General features: G+C 42.6%; 1 protein-coding gene across 5 annotated transcripts in view; it reads right to left on the minus strand.

Moving 5' to 3' along the window:
* The window catches only part of RP1 (RP1 axonemal microtubule associated), a 182,902-nt gene that overhangs the window by 18,080 nt on the left and 142,672 nt on the right, over positions 1-22,150 (minus strand). For all 5 annotated transcript variants that reach the window (XM_083517865.1, XM_083517868.1, XM_083517867.1 and 2 more), the window contains 6 exons: positions 20,855-20,987; positions 18,276-18,427; positions 14,561-14,813; positions 12,999-13,237; positions 6,691-6,817; positions 5,390-5,538 (listed from right to left, as the gene is read on the minus strand). In XM_083517865.1, the coding sequence (XP_083373991.1) occupies positions 5,390-5,538; positions 6,691-6,817; positions 12,999-13,237; positions 14,561-14,813; positions 18,276-18,427; positions 20,855-20,987 (1,053 nt within the window). The remainder of the gene's footprint in view (positions 1-5,389; positions 5,539-6,690; positions 6,818-12,998; positions 13,238-14,560; positions 14,814-18,275; positions 18,428-20,854; positions 20,988-22,150) is intronic.

Raw genomic sequence — 22,150 nt, forward strand, 5'->3', positions numbered from 1 at the left:
TACAATTATATGGAAGAGGGCTGATGAAATGGTTAAATTATTACTTTAAGAGCTGCCGAAGAAAACACATTAAGCTTTATTGATTACTTAGTTATTTGTTCTTTTGGATTTCTTAGTAAGCTTACTCATGGGGGGGAGGGTCCTGACACTGAAAAAGGCAGGGCATAAATATAATAATAATAATAATAATAATAATAATAATAATAATAGGGGGGCCTTGCACTTCAGTTGCTCTGGTCAATAGCTCAGTTTTGGGAGAGCACATCCCAGATGCTGCTGCTGGGGGACTGCTGCTCTGGCCTTTGGGCCTGCAGGGTTTCAGTTTGTACATGATAAAACTGCTAGGCAAGGTTTCCCCAAGATTTAATCTGAAGTGTTGTCTGGATTCAGGTGATAGCCAGCTCTGTCTCTCTTTCTCATCTGATTGCAGGAGGGAACTGGTGGTTTTGAACTCTGTCAGATGCAGATAGGCTGGATGCAGGTGAACAAGCTGAAGCTTAATCCAGGAAAGATGGAGGTAATGATGGGTGGGGTTTCTACTGATTTGCGCAAAGTGCATAGCCTTTGTTGGATGGGGTTGTACTCCCTATAAGAGAAGTACAAAACTTCAGGCCCAGAGGCTGAATGTGGCTCTTCAAGCCTCTCTTATCTGTGCCTCAGGATTCTTCCCAAGCCACACTCCTCTCTAATCCTAGCCTGCACCTGCAGGAGCATCTGCCTGGTTTTTGTGCTGCTGGCTTATGCCATTTGAAGAACTGCAGTTAATGGGAACATAGAATTTTAAAGTTGAAAGGGACTCTGAGGGTCATCTAGTCCAAATGCCTGCAATGCAGGAATCTAAGCTAAAGCATCTGTGACAGATGGCCATCCACCTCTGCTTAAAAAGCTCCAAGGAAGGAGAGTCCACCACCTTCTGAGGGAGAACTGTCCAACAGTTCTTACTGTCAGAAAGGTCTCCCTGATGTTTGGCTGGATTCTCCTTTCTTGTAACTTGAATCCATTGGTTTGAGTCTTACCCTTTGGAGTAGGAAAAAGCTAATAGGATCACACACATAGGATCACACAATAATATTGCTGTTGTTCAGATGCTGTCAATCAGCCAAATGACTTGATGAACAACTTTTTGTTTTTTCAGACAAACCAATAGACACGTGAAGCAATGTATTGACTTGCTCATCTGCTCCATAGGCTCAACAAGGTCTTCACCTGGTCCTGTCACACACAGCTGTAATTTTCAGAATACTAAAATGTAATCAAATTTTTGACTGCCATTTGTGAAGCAATCTTCAGATTACAGATGATGCTCAGCCAAGCCAGGCCAGGCAGAATCCAATGCAAAGGGCCCCAGTTTTCTCATCTCTTGAAAATGTATTTAAATATTTCAGACTTTCTGATATATTTCTACATCATTAATCTGCTGTTTATAACAGTCGTGGCATTTGTATGAGGCTAATGCCATATTTTGACATGATATTAAACAGGAATTTTGTTACATTGAGTGGCAGTTACTGTAGAGTCAGGGGGGGAATTATTGCTAGGCAAAGCACATTTTAAAATGTCACAACAACTGTTAAGGTGTAGCATGCAAATTCCACACCTGAGATAATGTAAAACCCTTCACTTCCCTGTTTCCAGGTTCCCTTGCTGCAGAGGAGGAAAGGGGGCGGGACTCAAGGTACATATCTGCTTAACTAAAAATGAGTCAATTCTACTGGAGTTTCTTTTCTGTTTTTAGTTTAAGGAAAAGAAAACACACATAATATACAAACATACAGTTTCCAAAAGTAAACATATTAAAAAAATAAATCACAGCTAAGGCAAGGATCAAATGATCCCATCATATTTAAATACTGATATTTTTCAGTCATGACCATATAAAACAGTCAGGAGAATGGAACATTTTTATAGGCAACCACACTTACTTAGTGAGATTATTTTGTAGGATCTCTGTAGCAAACACCAGGCAATATTGATGAGGATTTATTAGGAATGCTTCTATCCAATTATATATCTCCTCACAGTTCCTGTGCAATGTTGTATCAAATACGCATTTATCTCAGATTTTAATCTTTAAGATGTTGTTGTACAATGTTTTAAATGTATTTTTTATTCTTGTGAAAGCTGTCCCAGTTGTGCTTTTCAAGCTGGTCTTTGACCGTAATAAAATTATGTTATGTTATCAAATAATGAAAACAAATGGTGTGTATGTGTGTGTGTGCGCACACACACACATGCTTAGTTCCCTTATGGTAACAAAGGGGAGTATAAGAAAAATATATTAATTAAATAACCTTGCACTGAAATTCAACCCACAATTTCAGCACACTTCTGAACTGGCATGCAGTATTCCATGTTTTCCAATTCAAGGGCTATAATATATGGAAGGATCTGTTTAGCTTTCTTTCTTTCTAAATCAATGCAGCCAGCCCCTACTCCTCCTGTGTCACATGACAAAATGCTTTTGATGCTTAATGGAGTTTCAAAAACAGTTACCGAGGTGAGTTGTGGAGGCTGCTGTTTTGGGTTGGCTGGTGTTGTTGTTTTTTTAAAAAAATCCATAAATCTCACTGGGTTTCTGCAACCTCATGTGCATGCCTAAAGGACCACTGTGGATTGTGGCCTTTTTCCAGAAGGAGGAGGAAATGTCCTGGCATGTTCACAGACAGTGAATCTGTAAAGGTCAGTAGAAAAATCCCCCCGGGGTGTGGCCCAAACTGGTTTAGCATCCTAATGCTGGAGAAAGGGGTTTGTGGCTTCATGAGCTTACGATCCACCCATCACCGGTATATTTTAAGAAATACCAAGAAAGAGACAAAATTATCCTATTGAAAGCATTCATTAAATTGCAGGTAATAATTTTATTTTATAATATTGTCTGCATATGTAAAGTATTGCTCAAGGTAGTTTTCTTCGTGAGAAGCTGAATCTTTTAGGAGCTTGAAGGCAGCAGAAGGAGATGAAAATAAAAGTGCATGCAATAAAGAAAATAATATATTACCACAATTTAAAGCCGTGGTATAATTACACAGGCAAAGACCTCTCTCATGACATCTAATTAGGAAAGCAACTGCTTGGTAGAATGTGATTCATTCTCCTTTGCATGTAGGGGAATGCTTTCTACTATACGTAATCTGCCAGTAGTAAAGAGCAGGCTTACCCTTACAAAAACGACCTATAATCTCACATACAGCCATGCCAAATTTTATAGAGGAGCCTGCCCTCCAGACATTTTGGACTACAACTCCCCTCAGTACCAGCCAGCAAGACTAGAGCTGATGTGAATTCCAATCTAAATGTGTGTTTTCAGGATCCATTGTATTCCTATAATTGTTTTTTCATTCTAAATTTTAAATTGTTGTAACCTGCCCCAGAACCTGCTGAAGGGAAGGTAATAAATTTTATAATTATAATAATAATCCAAAACATCTGGATGATGCAGACTAGGGAAGGTTGTATTAGCGAATCTGCAGTAAATGTTCTAAATCCACTTATTGCAGTGAATGATACATGGAGGATTCACATTAACTGCAGAAGGTGGTAACAAATTTGAGTTAATGTCGTATTTCGGAAGAGAGTTGGTAGGATCAGCCATTTGTGTCATGTAAACAACTATTACAAAATACTTTATTTCATTTAATGTAAGAAATTAATGTAAGAAATTTAAACATAGACTGCAACTCTAAGCACACTTTCCTGGGAAAAAACCATTATGTGCCAACTTTTTGGGGTCGCAGTTAGCTACAATAACTAAAATTGACTTCCTTTGTGAAAAACTGTTCTGAAATCCTCTAGTGCAGAGGTTCTCAAACTTTCTAGCCCCATATCTCATTAGAGACAGCCCAAAATTACTGAAGGTCACCAGTCTCAAAATGGTGGTGCAGAGGCAGAGGCAGTTACAAAATGTTGGCAAATGGAGACAGAGTTTGGCATAATCAGCTGGCAATTACTAACATCATTTTCAATTAATACCTAAACCATTTCTTTGTCACAGCATTTTCCTTGTGTCAAGCTAAAGGCAGACATTTGCTCTGGAGGTATTGTGGTTCACTCTCGCCATTTTCGACAGAATTTGCTGAAGGATTTTTCCTTTATATTTGTCCCTTCCCATGCCCACATGCCTCCTAAAATATTGTTATTTATCTACTGTAATTTCTTCTGCCATTCTCCATTCACACCCAACTTTCAGCTAACCCTCACCTGCTAACACTGGTCCAACCAAAAGGTTATGACATTGCTAGGGCATGGAGCAGACAAGGGAGGAGGCACTGGCTAGACTGTGGCACTAAGGTCAACCTGTCCTACTAGCGTGTCCTGGCCTACTGGATGTAGGGTTTAGCACTATGTTGATAACTATTTGGTTACCGATTTGAAAAGAGAATTAAACAGTTACATAGCTAAACTTTTAATGCCCATGTTTTCATTAAATGCTCAAGGAAAGCACACTTATGCATTATTTTCTAAAATCAGGTAAAGGTACCCCTGCCCGTACGGGCCAGTCATGTCTGACTCTAGGGTTGTGCGCTCATCTCACTTAAGAGGCCGGGGGCCAGCGCTGTCCGGAGACACTTCCGGGTCACGTGGCCAGCGTGACGAAGCTGCTCTGGTGAGCCAGCACCAGCGCAGCACACGGAAACGCCGTTTACCTTCCTGCTATAAAGCGGTACCTATTTATCTACTTGCACTTAGGGGTGCTTTTGAACTGCTAGGTGGGCAGGAGCTGGGACCGAAAGACGGGAGCTCACCCCGCCGCAGGGATTCGAACCACCGACCATGCGATCGGCAAGCCCTAGGCGCTGAGGTTTTACCCACAGCGCCACCCGCGTCCCATTTTCTAAAATAGGCAGTAACAAAACATTCAAGTGTAATAATGAACAAGTTACTGGAAACCACAGAAGGGGAGAATTCTGTTGAGATCAAGTCCTGTTTGCAGGTTTAGCCACCATGAGAACAGGTCTGATCCAGCAGGCTCTTGTTCTCACGTTAACCAACATTATTACATGTGCATCTGCAGTGGCAAAGGAACCCTCTCCGTCACTCGGGGCGGTATGCTGAGGGGCGGGGTCAACCGCTGGGCAGCCCGATTGGACACCATGCGAGTGGCAGCCATACGAAAGCCAGTACGGATGCCACACGCAAGCGGCAGCCTGATTGGACTGCGCATGCGTAACAGCCCGTACGGATGCAGCGAGCGGCGCCCATACTGCACCCTTCGCTGCTCCACACCTGGGAGGAGGCAGCGGCCTATCCTGTCACACACACCCCAGGGTGGCACCCAGGGTGGCCCGCTCCCTCTGCCCCTCCTTCGTACGCCACTGTGCACCTGTAGTTTCTGTAATGCAAAGCATTACAAAACAGGTATTGTTGCAAGACAGTGCACCTGGCAACCTACCTTCCCCTTGGCGAAAGTGTCCTTTCCATTCCTAACTAATTTCCTCTTGCCAGTGTCTCCCATGGATCCTTTCAAAGTGACGTACACATCTGAGTCTGTTCCTGATTCTGGGGAGGAGTCCGTTGAGATGTACAGAACATACTGTTTAACTGTAGAAAAAGCAAGAGGTATTGACTCTCACTCAATAAACATATACAAGTTAATAGCACTATACACATACAAGTTAATAGCAATATACTTTTATTAGGAGACCGCTGGGTGGGCCTCAGTTTGCACAGCTATGGGCAGGACCTCAGGGAGGAAGCCTTGGGCTTGGTTCCTGAGCACTTTTTACAATACTAAGGATGGCATGTAACTAAGTTTTGCTCACAGCAGGCACACTGAAATTAATAAGCAGGAGAAAGTTAGGTCCATTATTTTCAGTAGGTCTGCTCTGAGTTGGCTGCTACCCTAAGAGCCTTTCTGGAAGCTCCTCATCACTCCCAGGCAAAAAGGTAGGGTGTGTGCATATGAGTGTGCTGCCCATGTGCTGGTATGGAAGATGAGTGTGTGAGTGAGAAATGGCGTTGTCCTTGTGGGATAGTAGTGAAAAAAGACATGCTGCAGACATTTCCTGCAGCATTGCTAAGCCCTCTTGGCGGTCAGGGATTATACACAAGAGAATCTTCTCTTCTTCTAGCTCCTCTTCCTTGAATAACTTGTTTGTGTGTGGATCTTCACAAGTGGCAAGTCTACAGAAGAAGTGGCTTTTACATGGATTTACAGTGCTGGCATTAGTATCCACTCTGCATACTGAGGACTTGCTGAGCTATTCCCAGCCTGTGAATGGTAATTTTAGCTAAATGTTGCACAGTAAAATAAGCAGAACTATAAGATTTTCCCTTTTCTGACTTTGCCAATTCTCATGTGTCACCAGCAGCAGCCTTTCTTCAGGCTGTAACAGAGAAAAGCATGAGATGCAGGGCCACCCCATTGGCTCTGCTGAGAGATCTGCTCCATAGGACTTCTCCTCTTCCTGAATTGTTTCTATTCCAGCTGATCAGAAGCACCACTGAGGAAATTGGTGTCAGTGTTTTCTTATTTTCCTCTTCCCTACTCTTCCCATTTTCCTTTTTTTATTGTGTATTTTAAATCTTTAAGTTTGCAGGGACTGTGGTGTGTGTGTGTGTGTGTGTGTGTGTGTGTGTGTGTGTTACAAATCTGATGAAAACAGGTCTGAGAGCCCTTTTGGCTGGAGAGTGAGGTAAAAATGTTTCAAATGAAATAAACAAGCAAACAAATCTGTGTGGCAATTAACAAACCTGCTAAAAAGTTGCAGCCAGCTGTGAGAACTGGAAATTCAGCCATTGTGCTTCCTTCAGCATCTGAAAAATCTCGGACACACGGGAATTCCAGGATTTGTTTGCTTTTTCTGTGCTGAAGTTTCACCTGTACAAAATGAGATATGTATAGATCAAACCAAGCTCCATGTAGGCCTATAGTTTGTTTCTGGGAAGCTCACAAACAGGGCATGAAACCAATGGACACACCCTATGGCAGGGATGGGTGGACCCATGTTCTCGAGATGTTCATCACCCTTGATGGTCAGCTTCATGGGCTGGGGTTCCTGGGATTTGGAATCTAGCATCATCTGGAGGGTGAGAGATTTTCCAATCCAGTCCTATGGTTTGTCCCCAGCTGGCATACAGAACTCCATAGCCCTTGAAGACAGCAATGGGATCTACACCAAATGAGTCTCTTCCAAGCAGACACAACCACATGGCAGTCATATTGTGAGAATCAGTCCTAAGTCCCAGACTCCAGCCATCAGTTCAGATCACGTAAGCTCTACTGGTTCAAAACTAGAGCATGCTATATCCTAAGCATAGTTATTCATTATCTATTGTGTACAGATAATGAGATATTGAAACATTAGCCACGGTGCAAATACAAGCATTGAGCCAAACTTTCCGGCAGCGGCATAGCCGGGGGGGGGCACCTGGGGGGGCGTAGCTCCGGGTGCATTTTTTAAAGGGGGCACAACTAGGTGCCCCCACAACAGGTTTCCTCATTGAGAGAAGCCGCGCCTGGGCCTGCCCTTTGGGGCTGGGGCAGCGGTAGCACTGGCTCCTTCTCCTTAGGGCTGCCCTGGGCCAGCTGAATAGAAGAGGGAGGGGGCAGCCATCAGCTGGCCACATCTCCACTCCTGGGTCAGGCCTGACCGGGGTGACAGAAGCGGTGGAGAAACTGGCAGTGTTGCCGCCCCTCTCCGACACTAGAGGGAACTGCAGAGGCAGCTTCCTCAGATGGTGGCCCAACACTGTGAGCCGGTTGCAGCTCCACCCCAAAGTCAAGCCTGACCCAGGGGCAGAAGTGTTGGAGAGGTGGCGGCAGCACTCCTCTCCAACGCTGGGACCCAGTGCACAAGGGAGCTGTGGAGGCAACTTCCTTGCAAGACAGCCCAATGCTACAAGGCAGCCACAGTGCAGAAGCAGCGGGCTCTGGTGGGTGAGTGCGCTGCCTGGCGGTGCACCCCACCCACCTTCAGTGCATGTGTGTCTGACCCAGGTGGTGATCGCAGATGCTGCACCCCTGTTTGCAGGGGACTTTGCCGCCAAAGGCAGCACAGAAGAGTTCATCTCCCTACATATATAATATCATCTATCATCCTCTGAATGTTTGAATCAGTCCAACATTTGCAGGAAAAAGCATTCCTTCCTGTAAATACTTATGAGATGTGAATTTATCACCCTCTGTGGAGGATGTTTCTTGAAAATCCTACTTTAAAAATGACTTCAGAATACACTGTGGAAAACATGGTTTTGTAAGAGCTTTAAAAAAACAAACCACACACACACACACGAATATCCAAAGTTTGAGTAAAGCAATAAGTCCATTGATGGGTCCACTCAGAGCATGACTTCATTGGATATCACCTATTGAAAGCATTTTTCCATCTATAAGACGCCCCCATGTATAAGATGCCCCCTATTTGGGGGGGGGACTCTGATTTAAGAAAATTGGGGGAGATCTATCTGTGTATAAGATACCCCCAAATTGTGGACATTATTTTTTAGGGGGGAAACTTAGTCTTATACATGGAAAAATACGGTATCTAGTATTTCATTTAGACCCAATATATTTTGTGTAAATGCTGTTGGGGGAAATCGATTTTCTTGATTTACATTTCAATCAGGGTTTTGGCCTGGTTTCGGAAGAGAAATTGCTTTCGTCACCCTACGTGATGACCTCTGTTGGGAGAGAGAGAGGTAAATATGTGCCTGTTAATTCTCCTCGACCTCTCAGACCTCTTTTAATATCATCAAACATGGTATCCTTCTGGAGTGGCTGTCTAAGTTAGGGGTGGGTGGCACCACTTTGTGGTGGCTCCAGTCCTATTTGGATGTTTTTTCCCCCCAGAGGGTGATGCTTGGGGAGTGCTCTTCAGCCCTGTGGAGCCTTCAACGTGGGGTTCCTCGGAGTTCAATTTTATCCCCTGTGCTGTTTAACATCTACAAGAAACTGCTGTCTGGGGCTAACTGGAGTTTTGGAGTATGGAGTCAGAAATATGTTGATGACACACAACTTTACATCTACAGGTGAGGCAGTGGATGTCCCTCTGAGCTTTGCCTCACCCAACCTTCTTCCTGCAACTGTTGGCTACTCATGTGCACTCTTCCTTTGTGATTTCTGCTTTCTTTCATTTCTTATATAGTCCCTTCTTCCAACACAGCTCATCTGTAAGCCAGTGTGGTGTAGTGGTTAAGAGTGGTAGTCTCGTAATCTGGTGAACCGGGTTCATGTCTCCACTCCTCCACATGCAGCTGCTGGGTGACCTTGGGCCAGTCACACTTCTCTGAAGTCTCTCAGCCCCACTCACCTCACAGAGTGTTTGTTGTGGGGGAGGAAGGGAAAGGAGAATGTTAGCCGCTTTGAGACTCCTTCGGGTAGTGATAAAGCGGGATATCAAATCCAAACTCTTCTTCTTCTTCTTATGCGGTTTATTTTGGTGCCTCCCACTTTTCTTTCTTGTTGGAATTGCCAGCCTTTGTGCCTTCAGTAGTTAACCTTTAAGAAACTCCCATCCATCTTGGACTCCCATCTCTTTGAGTAATTTTGACCTTTGGACTTTACCCAATAGTTCTTTTAGCTTTTTGAAATGAGCCTCCTTATAGTCCAGAGTGCATGTTCAACTACACTCAGCTTTCCCTTGCTTGTGTATCACTTCCTCCCAAGGTTCTCTGTACTTTCACTTCATTGATCAGTTCCTCCCTGTTGGTGAGGACGAGGCCCAAAAGAAATGACCCCCTTTTTGCATCTTTCACCTTCTGGGAAATGCAATCGTCAGCGGAGCAATTTAGAAACAATGCAAGACTTTCAGTTACAACTATGAATTAAAAGCTATTCCCCAGAAGCATTTTGACTTTTATTTTGTCAGGGAAAATTCCTTATATTTTCTGCAACACAGCTATTTTGCTGCAATTGATGACTTTAGCTTCAGCATCCTAGACACACTTGGAGAGGCTGTCACTTTGGTGCTCTGTCTCTTTCCTGGGATGTCAGCTTACATGGCAGGTACTTTTGTCAAGGCATTGTCACTGTCTCCCTTTGTTAGTTGCAAGACCAGAATATAATAGCCAGTTTGAGAATATGTAGATATAGAGCCATGTTTTACTAGGTAATATTGAAGCCAGCACCTTGGTGTAGCTGATCCAAATAAATATATGAGAACGTTTCTTACAGCTGCTGATTAGCTACTGAGCCATGTTCAAGCTCTAAACAACTTAGGACCAGGATACCTAGCAGGCCAACATACCTGGCTGATCACTAAGATCTTCAGAGGAGGCTTTGCTGACTATACTATGATCAGTGGAATGTCACCTTGTGATATCTAGACAGCAGGCCTTCTCAATTGGTAACACTCACCCACATGCAATCCAGGAAGTGGAAACAATAGCTACTTTTAAGCACATGTCATGTCCCTAGATAATAGATTTCTGTTTTTATTGATATATATATATTAACTCTTTAATTTCCATATTTTGTTATATTTAGTTTTAATATTTTATGCAAACTCTTTAGGGATCACTGTATTATAAACAAAATAAATAAATAAATAAATAAATAAATAAATAAATAAATGTTCAAATATGTTAGAGAACAATGTCACTCCTCTGCATTAGAGAGGAAACAGGTTTACTCCAGCCCTTGGAAGGACTGAAGGAACGCAAAACACAATCATTCAAATACATTAGCTGGAGGTGAAGTATAGCCAGCCACTAATAAATAAAGCATCCTTTTTCATCCATCCAAACTAGGCATGGGAAGGCAGTAGCCTTGCAGATATTGCTGGACTCTGGCTCCCATCAGCCCCCCCCCACAGCCCCCCCAACCCCTTGGCTCAGCCAGTGGCAATCATCAGAGTGATATCATACTACCATAGTGAAATCTGTAATTGTGTTATGTAATAACACTTCCTTCTGTCTTCCTAACCACCTGCCAACTACTTCACTGAGTGACTCGGGGAGGGAATCTTTCCAGCCCCCACCATTCATGTTTTTTTAAAAAAGAAAACATTTCTTCCCAAATAAATTTTTGATGCATACTATGGAAGCCGTAATAGTTCTGCTATAAACAGATATTAATATTATGCAAATAGCCTGATACGTGACAAACAGACCTGAGCATTATGTTACATAAGACTGTTAGATAACTGTTGAGCACAACTAGAAGATGCTTTCTGAAAATCACATCCCTTTAAATAGGAATATGTGTGTGAGAGTGAGAGTAGGTTTGTGAAAGATAGCTGGGGACAGCTCTACAGTACCTCTGTTTTTCAATTGCTCAGATGCAAGGCTTGCCAATAAAGTGTGGCTAAGACAGCCTGCTGGTGGACAAGACAGGCAGCTTCCTCTCTGTGTGCAGAAGGCAGATAGGGAAAAGGGGAGGAGGGGGACAGAGTGGAGGTCTTGTGGGAGAAAAATATGAATTCACACGACCCATGTGTGTGTGTGTGTGGGGGGTAAATAACAAACGAATTGGCTGGGCACATAATATAATAATAATGTAATATTTTATTATTTATACCCCACCCATCTGGCTGGGTTTCCACAGCCACTCTGGGCAGCTCCCAACCAAATATTAAAAACACAATGCAGCATTAAACATTAAAAACTTCCCTAAACAGGGAATGAATTCAAAATGTGGGGCTAAACTAATTCAACAGCAGGAGAGAACCCTTAGTAGCAGAGTATAATGTGGAAATATAGACCTTTTGATCCCATTTAGTTCACTTGCAAAGTGCTCTACTCTTTTCTATCCCTCTTGTAGAAGTCATAAAATAAGTTTAAAACACTTTACTTACAAAAAGTTCCAAAAGTCAGATTCATTCATTTATCCAAGCAGCAGCAAACACAGATAACACAGGCAGAATATTAAGGAGTAGGAAATACTGAAAGATTGCTTTAAACAAGCAGGCAAGCAAGTGGGGAAGTGTGAAGCTTCAGGCTACACCTAACCAATGCCTTGAGGCTGGGAAGCTGACTGGAATGAGGCTGGAGGAATTTGAGGGTCTAGTGCAGTGTTTCCCAAACTTTTTTGGGCAACGGCACACCTGTTTACTGAAAAAAAATCTCGCGGCACACCACCATTAAAGCCCCGCCCCGTGACGTCAGCGCGCAGCGTCACGCCGGGAGGGACGCACGAAAGCGAAAGTTTTTTCCCTCCCCCCTCAGTCCCTCGCTCGGAATTCAGCTCGTTTGGGGCATCGCTCCGTCTGCTCCCTCTCCCGCCGCGCAGGAGCGATGCCTCTCTCTGGCTCTCCCTCCGCGCAGGCTGAGGGAGGGAGGGAGGTGCGCGTGTGACCCGTCTCTGCTGGGAGACCAAACCCAGCGAGGCAGAGTCGCGCGGAGGCGCCCAGGCAGCGCTGCCGGCTGCGAGGAGGAGCGCCAGGCAGCAGCAGGAGGCGCGGCCTCTCCTCGCCGCCGCCGCCCCGCCTCTCGCCACCCGACTCGCCCGCCTCCCTCCAGGCATCTCGCGGCACACCAGCCGATGTCTCACGGCACACTCGTGTGCCGCGGAACACCGGTTGGGAAACACTGGTCTAGTGAGCAGTAGGCTATGCCTGAAGAAGGGATTGCTCTTGAGTCCCTGAAGTGGGGATGCACTGACACAGAGCTTGCTTGTGTCAGCCTCCAGAGAGGTAGAACAGTCTTGCAAGGGAAAAGCAAGAGGGTGCCCCCCCCTTCTGCATGCTAGTAGCAAGGAAGGCAGAGGTAAAGCAGCCCAACAAGGTACCTTTGGATTACCTTTACTGGATACCCAAATGTTACGGAGTGAAAAATCTGTCTGACTATTGGAGGGGACTGTCTAAAACCCTAATCCGGGAGGCTGTCTTCATGCCCTGGGGGATCTATCTTTGTTGGGGTGTGAAGTGTGCTGTAACATTTAATCCCTAATAAAAACCATGAACAGAATATCCTAGTGATTTGTGGCCATTTGTGCAAAAGAAGAGGAATGAGGGAATGGACACAGGGGCCTTTGATTTAGCCTTGTCCCTGGAAGCCCAACAAGGTTATATAAAGAAGTTTTTTCTTCCAGTATAATATACAAATGCATACTTAGGATTTACCTCACGACAATGCCACATTTCCCCATCTGTGTCTTCTACTTCCAAGCGAACTTTGCATATCATATTAGACTTCTTATCCAGCTCCAGTGTTGCCTGGTAAGCCTCAGCCCTCTGAAATGATCCTTTGGGAATAAAGACTGAAGAAGATGCCCCTTTGTCATCACAAACCGTAAGAGTCAACTTAGGGTTCATAGCATTGCTTGAAATGCCTCTAGTTGTAACAGTGACATCCCAAGTACCTAGAAAAGCAAATCAGTAGGAAATAACAAATTGACTGTAGTGTTGCAGAAATCTGAATTTGCTCCACAATTTTGAACTGTTGTTAACCACAGAGTGCATGAAACAAGCCAACAGTTAAACCCTTGATATTTCAATACTAGCAATAGTGCTGTGATTGTTAATCATTTATATACTATTCTGAATTTGTACATTGTTTTACAATTTTAACAGCGTTTCTGCACACATGATATCAATAGGATCAAAAACTGCTGAGAGATCAAGCAAGAAGGACAGACTAATACTCCCCATGTCCCAGGGCTCATCCAGTCTTAAGCTTGTCCCGTGTCTAGAAAGGATGGGTCTGAGCAGTTTCCCCCTTGTCCCACACTTTCTAGGCACAGGTCCAAGTGGTTTTGCCTTTGTCACACCACTTTCCTCTGGAGAAATAATTCTTTAGCAATAAATCGGAGAAAGCATCAATCTGAAGAAAACCCAACTGACATTTGCTCCTATTCAGTGCTAAATATTGCATTTCCCCAGGGGAAAATGGTGGGGCAAGAGCAAGTAGGGCTGAGCTGCTGCTCTCAATGCACTTCATTCATCATCATCATCATCATTTATTATTTCTATCCCACCCATCTGGCTGGGTTTCCCCAGCCACATCAGGACAACCAAGGTTGATTCAGTGGTAAAACTGCTCCTGAACCCAAACTGAAATGGATCCAGATAGTCTGTAACATCCAGGAACTGCTGCTACTGCTTCACCAACACTCTCTCCACCCCCTTGACCAAGAAAGGGGTTTGTGGGCATGTTTCAGTTCATCACATTTTAAAACAACATTCCTAAATGGGGTTTACTTTTTTACCCTAAATGGGGTGTAGGTGAGGTAGAAAATACTGCTACAACAGATTAGATATATCAGAAATAGCTTCAGCTACAAGAGCCTTTGGTCTGTCATTCATCATGCCTGAAGAAGTCTCCTATTTGTTTTTCTCTCCTCACCACCTTCTGTTGCATCTAATCCCCAAATCTAATTTTAAATCATTTCTTATACTTCTTAGTCTCTGTATCTCCCCCCTCTCTTTCTCTGAGTGTATGTGTGTGTGTGTGTGTACACACACATTCACACACACACACACACACACACACACACACACACACACACACACTGTATTATCCCGCTTTGCAAAATGTCATGAGGATACATGAATGATGTTACTTAGAATAAAGGTATATTATATTTGAATAGCATTTTTTGGTTTCAACAGACCCATCCCTGAAAGGCAGAATAAAATCTATCAAAACAGAATCGTTAATATATTTTTATAATTTTGCATCTCACCATGAAAATTTTCAGCCAGCTTCTCTTTCCTAACTTTTCCAAGAAGTTGCACCTCTCGTTTCATTTTTCCATCACCAACTCCACTGTCCAACCATTGCTGGCACAGGAATACATACTGGTCACTATTCTTCTCTGATTCTTGTATCATGATTCGGTCAAGGTACCAACCCGCTCCATAACCAGATCTATTGTGTTCCACAACCACTTTGCTCAACATTCCTAGATCTATTGCTTGGACACTGAAGGTATTCAACTATTGGGGAAAGGAAATAAAGCAGGGCCAACATCCACTTAATAAAAACATATTAAACATTGCTTAATTCAACTACTCTATTAGAAAAGAGAATCGTTTTCCTGTTCAGTTGTTCCTTTTACTGGTACTTAAACACAATATTGATTCAATAGCTTTTAGATACCTTATTCATATGCAGAAGTCTCATTGTTCAGAGACTAGAAGAACTCTGTCATGCCTAAAATGCTTTTTGGAACTTGAGATTGAGATACATTTATTAACTAAATGATTCCTATAGTAATATTTTCCAGCAGCATTCAAAGTATGCAGCTGTAGCTGTTAACTTTACAGGTAGACCACAGTGGCTGAACAGTATGTGCAGCATAAACCCAGCAAATCCATAGCTGTTTCAGGATTTAAACTCATTGGCCAGCTCCCTGTCTCTGGTATTTTGGTCTAAATTGATGACTTTCAAACTGTGTTGTTTGGAACCATGGAATTCCTGCAAAGGTTCCTGAATTAAAGTATTAGTAATAGAAGTTCAATTTCCACCGCACAGCTAGCCATACAATACAGAGCTGCAAGGGAGTTCTGGGTGTATTCAAGGATATACACTCAGTTCACATGGGCCAATAGGACTCTTCAATATCCCATATGGACCCTACAACACCCCCTCCCCAATTCTTCTGCAAAGGTTCTTTGGCAGGAATGTTGATATGAGAAGAATTCAATGGACACAAAAAGCTTGAAAATGGCTGGTTCATACTAATACCATGCGTGATTTTCTCCATCTACTCAGCAGCAACTCTGTGAATGACAGCACAGTGCAATACAACAAATCAACCAATTTGTGTGTGCTTAAGTTTTACTCCTTATAGTGTTTCAAATTCTAAGTATGGATGGCAATGCTAACAATGGCCAATTAGACTGACCACAGAAAGCTATCAGTCTTCTGTGCATGAGAGTTTGATAAAGACAAGGAAATGGTGTGGGTTTTTTAGTGCAAATGAACACTTCTAATACTATTCTAGCTTCCAGTAAACAACAGTGCAGTAGCAGCTGCAGAGATGCATGTTGGGATGAATAAATTATATTAGAGGGAATGAATGTGTGCCCATTTGATAGAGAATACGAGCGGGTGGGTGGAAGTGTGGGCACATGTGGGTAGCAAGACGACCAGATGGATGGAAGCAGCAGCAGCAGCAGCAGCTATAATTTTACTTGTTGACAACTTCTATACAATGAGACAAAGAAGAATGAAATAAAACATGATTAAATTAAAATAAAATGGAAATGCTTTATGGTTTTAAAAATCAGATTCTTACATGTATCTTTTGGTCCAGGTATATTCTACAAATACTCCCAGGAAATGTAGCCTGGAGAATATAATTTCAACTAGAAAAATAGAATTTCTGACATTTTTACCTTCACATATTTATACTCTTCCAAAAACAGTTACCATGACAAAGTACAACTCTTAATGGGAAGTATAAAAAGCCCCAAATAGTCAATAGTCAAGAAGAATGTATTGTAAATAACTTCTGGAACATTGCACCACTTTTGATTTTGTTATTTGAAATGGCAAATCTTGTTATGGTGGCACACTATATGCAGAGTTGTACATAATAGGCTATACCAGCAATATTCATCTTTCTTTCCTGTTAGTACTTTTCAGATTGAAATGAATCATTAATCCCTTTCAATAGGACAATAAATCAAAGTCCTCAGGAAACAGTGGTCAAAATCACCCCATTGTTATCAATGAATTTGCCTTGTGATGCATTACATTACACAGCTCTCGCTGTTAGCCAGAATGTATTTTTGTCCTATGTTATTTCTCCCTTTGTGTAAAGACACATACACTTCATTGGAAATGTAATTGATGAAAAGCAAAACCATTTTATTAAATTGGCTCGCCTGATTTAGATTCTGCTTTAGTTAGGCAAAATGACAATTTCCTACTCATTTAACCCATTAAACCAATGAGAGCATTTAACTAGAAAGATAATTACTTAAGCAATATAAACCAGCTTCATTCACTGTGATTTGATTTAATTGAATTGCTTCATCTTCTTCTATCATACAGTTGTGACAGCTACAAGCAGTAAATTCAATTTAGGCTTATTAATGCGGCTGAATCAGATTCCCAATTTTTGGAAGGGATCTCGTGAGTCATGTAGCTCAACCCCTGCAGGAGCAGGATTCACGACACTGATAGATACTTATCAACTCTCTTCTTTTAAATCTCTAGGAAGGGAAATTCAACAATTTTCCTGTGCAAGTTGTTCAATTGCTCAGCTGTTTTAGTGGTTACAAAGGGCCAAACTAGCCAAGGCGTTGCAGATCTGTGATCAGATATTCCATCTCTTCACATTTCTTTTAAAAGCAGCAGTGAGATATCTGCATTGGATTTGGACCCTGGATTTCTGTTCAGAATTATATGCAAATATCTAATATCATAGGCACAATTCACCAAGTACTGCTGCTGTTCAACCTCAATTTATTTCAGCAGGTCTTGCATTAAGCTTCCAGACAAACCCCATTAAATGAATGGAGGTTGAACTGCAGCAGTGCCAGTTTACATTTTATATGCATGGTATTTATTTCTATACACATTCCTTAAGAGAAGTGATTTGTATAGGAAAAGAGTCAATAGAAATTAGAATTATGGCATCCTGTGCTTATAGTTCCAGGAATATTCCCTTAAGGCTGCAGCTGTAAAGCTTGAGAGGCTCTCCTTTCTCTGTCATTAAACACAGTTGTTTCAGCAGGGTATTGATGCACATCACAGTAGTCTGCAAATTGTATTTAGAATCCTTTAAATATATAGGGTTATCTTAATAACCTCAGATTCCCTGGGAGCTATGATATGAGAATTCCTGGAGTTGCAAGAGATTTTCTAGTTGGCATACAGCTACCCTGTGGAATAGCAGCTGAAGAAGCCAGATCCGTCTTCATGGAAAGCAAAGGAGATGCAGATCTGAATGGGGAAATAACTCGGGTCTGGATCTGGACTTGGTCATGTTTAGAACAGACTCACTGAAAGAGCCGCAATGGCTCCATCTAGCCATGTCTAGGTCTGGACCCAGCCCCCTCAGCTTTGCAACTTCATGACTCCTCCAAAACCCCATAAACTTGTACAAACATTCCCAGAGCAAAAAATCCACCTATTTTTTATTTTTTTATTCCAGCCCTTGGTTATTGAATGATAGAAGGTGGCTATTTCTGACAGCATCAGCACTGCTAATTTGCCAGCATTTAAGTGTTGTTTTGCATGTGTGCTCTGGATGTTGCAGCTCCTTTTTCTTCGACTTTCGCAAGCAATATAGAGAGGGAACACATCTTAAGTGTATTTTCTGCATTTTTCATGATTTCACATAGCAATGCCCGTGAAAGCAGAGCTTGAGGTAGCTGTGTTGTGAACACTCTGGTTGAAGTTTACAAAGCCCCTCAAAATAACAGCTAGACAAATTCTAAGCTTACCTGACCCTTTGCAAAGTATGCACATGACTTTGAACACCTAAGTCTTCTTTTGTAAGAGTCCCCGTTCTCCCCGAATATTGTAATGAAGACATCTGCTTCTGTTTCTGATGCAGGTAACGTTCCTGTGTGGACACTGATTGAGTAAGTAACCACTGTGGAAAAAGATCAACGATAGAAAATGTGACAAAGAAACCTATGAGAAGCATAAAATTAATATGTGTGTAAGAAATAAAACCAATAGTCCTATATCCTTCCTCCTTCATAAACAAACCACACAGGACCTGCTTTATGAACTTAAGCTATGAGAAAAATCACTTATCCAAAAACACTAAATTAGTACCGAAACCTTGCTATACATACCACCAATTTATATATAAGAACAGAGTATTTTACTTCATTGTTTGCTTTTTGATGGTTGGCTGAGAAATGGAGGGAAGGAGTAAAGGGGAGCAATCAGACAAACCAGAGAGCATTTTTTTCTGGGTTTTGGGGGAGTGGATTTTGGGGGTCAAACTTCCATGGTCATGAACACAACCGCTTCTGGCACAACAGAACACCATGACGGAAACCAGAGTGCACAGAAACACCGTTTACTTTCCAGCCGCAGCGGTACCTATTTATCTACTCACACTGGCATGCTTCCAAACTGCCAGGTTGGCAGGAGCTGAGACATAGCAATGGGAGCTCACCCCGTCGTACAGTTTCCAACTGCCAAACTTACAATCAGCTACTCCATCTATTTTTAGTAGACAAGCAAATATGCTTTAGGGCAGCCCTCTACAGTTCAACTCAGAAGTAAGTCCCACTAAGCTCCATGGGACTTACCATCAAGTACAGTAAATTTGTATGGAAGTGCATATTTAATGAAAACAAACAGGTGTACAAAAGAGTATTTATGGCATTTGCCTCTATTTCAGCTTGGTACTTATCTTCCTTAATTCCTGTTTTACTGTATCTCCCCAATAACATCCCTGCTCTCAGTATAATTTCTTGCAATACACCACACGTGCACACTTCCAAAACCCATAATACATGGCTACTAAAAAGTAGTTCCACTTTTTAGCCCAGTGTTACAAGTTTATAGCATTCTGCTTATTATTCAAATATGAACAACATCAAATCTATACTGTCATTCCTGGCTAGAACTTTTGTCACCGAACTATGTCAATATGACTTAAAAGTGCAATTAAATGAAGCTCGAGTCATTTCTTGCAGAAGCCAAGAGAAACAAATCCCCTTTTTTCATATTAATTGCAGGACTTAACTCCAGTTAGCATCTATTCATTGCTGCTGATTTTTCTGTAGAAAAAAAAGGAAAGTTTACAGGGCTAAAGCCCTGCTGTTTGTTCCAGATCAGCTGCTTTCCCTTTGAGCCTGCCAGTTAGATAATTGCTGCCACTACCAATTAAAGTGCTATGAGGAAGTAGCTCAACTCTTCACATCGATCTGCATTAATATTATTCACTACAGACAGAAATCATCATCTAGTATGATGCCTGGATGACAACACATAGTTTTGTATACGTCTGCATAGTAATGCATACGTCTTTAGGAAGCATGACAGAACAATTTTAGAGCAGTAGATGCATGAACTCTGCATAGCACTGTACAACTAAATTTGCTAATTTATCAGAGTTTGAGTTGGGACGTGAAGAAAATCACTTTTACTGTAACCCAACAGAACCCTTCATATCAGATGCAATCCTGCAAGAGTTAGAGGTGCTTAAAGTGAGATGGGTGGAACCTAATTACTTAAATATAAGTCCTACTTAATTTAATGTAACTTAAACATGCCTTTCTCCAAGTTTTTAAACCCAGTTAAACCAGTTTGCCTGGACTTAAATATTTTATTAAATTTGTATACTGCCCTTCATCCACACATCTCAGGGTGGTTCACAGCCAGAACCTCAACTGGGAGAAGCCAACATGGTATTCTCCATACATTCCAGGTCCTTATTCAATTCTTAGCAGTGCAGGCAGAACGTTATCTGCAATGGGAGTGCTGGTGGAGGTTTTAACCCCCCCCCCCCCGCATCCCGTCTCGCACTCCCAACACAGACAAGATAGTTGCATATTAGCACACTAATTGCAGCTTTGAACTGCTGAACTGGAGTGCTGGGAAATCGAAGGGGAAAGGGGTGTGTGTGTGAGAGAGAGAGAGAGACAGTGGCGTAGCGTGGGTTGTCAGCACCCGGGGCAAGGCAAGTAATTTGCGCCCCCTAACCCGTGGATTTGCGCTCCCTAACCCCCAGATGTTGCGCCCGGTGCGGCCGGCCCCCCCCTGCACCCCCCACGCTACGCCACTAGTGAGAGAGAGAGAGCGAGAGAGAAGGAAAGAAGGAAATAAAGAGTTCAATGTCTATGTGTGTGTTGAACAAGTGTGTTAATGGCATTGCCCATGACTGGCTATCCCTTCTGGCACACAGCCAAATGTCCACCCACCACATGAGGCCCTTAGGGACAGGAAGGTTGTTCACCTGCTCTAGAATAATGTATAGCCCTTCCTACCATGTTTTTCACAGAGGTAATTTCTGGAAGAGAGCATTTAGTTTTACTTGTTCTGTGGTTGGGAAACATACCCTTAAGTGGTACTTTATCTGGTCTGACTGCTGCTAGCTCTGTCACAGTCTCAGACCCATCTTCTTCAAAAAGCCATTGGTTTAAAGGGTGAAAACCCAGTTCTTCTTTAGTGTCCAAGTCTTTCATCCGGAGCTGCAGCCAAGAGGACATGGAGGACCACAGATTAGAACAAGCCAATTCCTACAAATGCCTCAGGATTCAGTTTCATGACTCCTATACAGTAAGAGCACGATTTTGATTTTTATTCACAAAAGGAGGCAAATTTGTTCCAGCAGCTCCACAGGCTTTCATTGCAAAAGCTGAGAACCAGATTTTGTATGGAGCCTCAATCTCATTTCCTGGGCTTAGATTTTCCTTAGAAGGAATTCAATCCTTCTTCCTTAGAGCTGCAGTTATTACAGCTAGTACTGTATTGCTAGTACTGCCATGAACTTGAAAATTGGACTTGTCTCATTAAGTAGATTGTCATGGATGCTCTCTATTCAATGCTGGCTCCATTGCCCTGCCAATGTCTCTGTTGTAGCAGATGTTGCTAGATTCTTTTGTGTCTACATGAAAAAAATGAATCAATGAGGGGTGGGGTTTTTATCTGCTATCTTTGGATCTATGAGTGGTTATACAATAAAAGATATGGATACGCAGGAGTCACATGCATCACTAATGGGCCATTTATACCACCAGGTCACTGTGCCTGACTTGGTCTGCTTCTAACAGAGATATGCAATCCAGCAGTGGGTCAAATGGTCTGCATGTGCTGTAGAAGGAAGTGAGGGGCAGATGGGGCTCATCAACCTGGGAAGGTAGCCCATCTAGCAGAAGGAAAACTTTGCTCCTTGTATGCCTCCTCCTGGCAACTCCTGCAGCCAAGCTGGTGCCAAACATATTACTCTGCTTTACTTTGGACCATATCAGCAAGGCCAAGAGGGGGTCTTGTCATCGGGGCAGCCCAGGACCTCCATACACACTTTCCAGGCTTGCAGTTTGATTTCACCCCTGGAGGTGCACACCATTGTCTCTCAAGACAGGAAGATGCCAACAACAATTCCCTTATGAGGCAGTTTTCTGGCTGATACTTCTAGACACTTTTGAGTATCTTTCTTGAGGAGTCTAATAAATCTACTAATGTATCTATATCTTAAAGCTGTGATATCTCTTAATTTGCTAGTATTGTTAGCTCCTACCTCAGGCATCCCCAAACTCAGCCCTCCAGATGATTTGGAACTACAATTCCCATCATCTCTGACCACTGGTCCTGTTAGCTAGGGATGATGGTAGTTGTAGTCCCAAAACATCTG

Source organism: Podarcis liolepis, assembly GCF_965112155.1.
Source record: "Podarcis liolepis genome assembly, chromosome: 8".
Taxonomy (NCBI): Eukaryota; Metazoa; Chordata; class Lepidosauria; order Squamata; family Lacertidae; genus Podarcis; species Podarcis liolepis.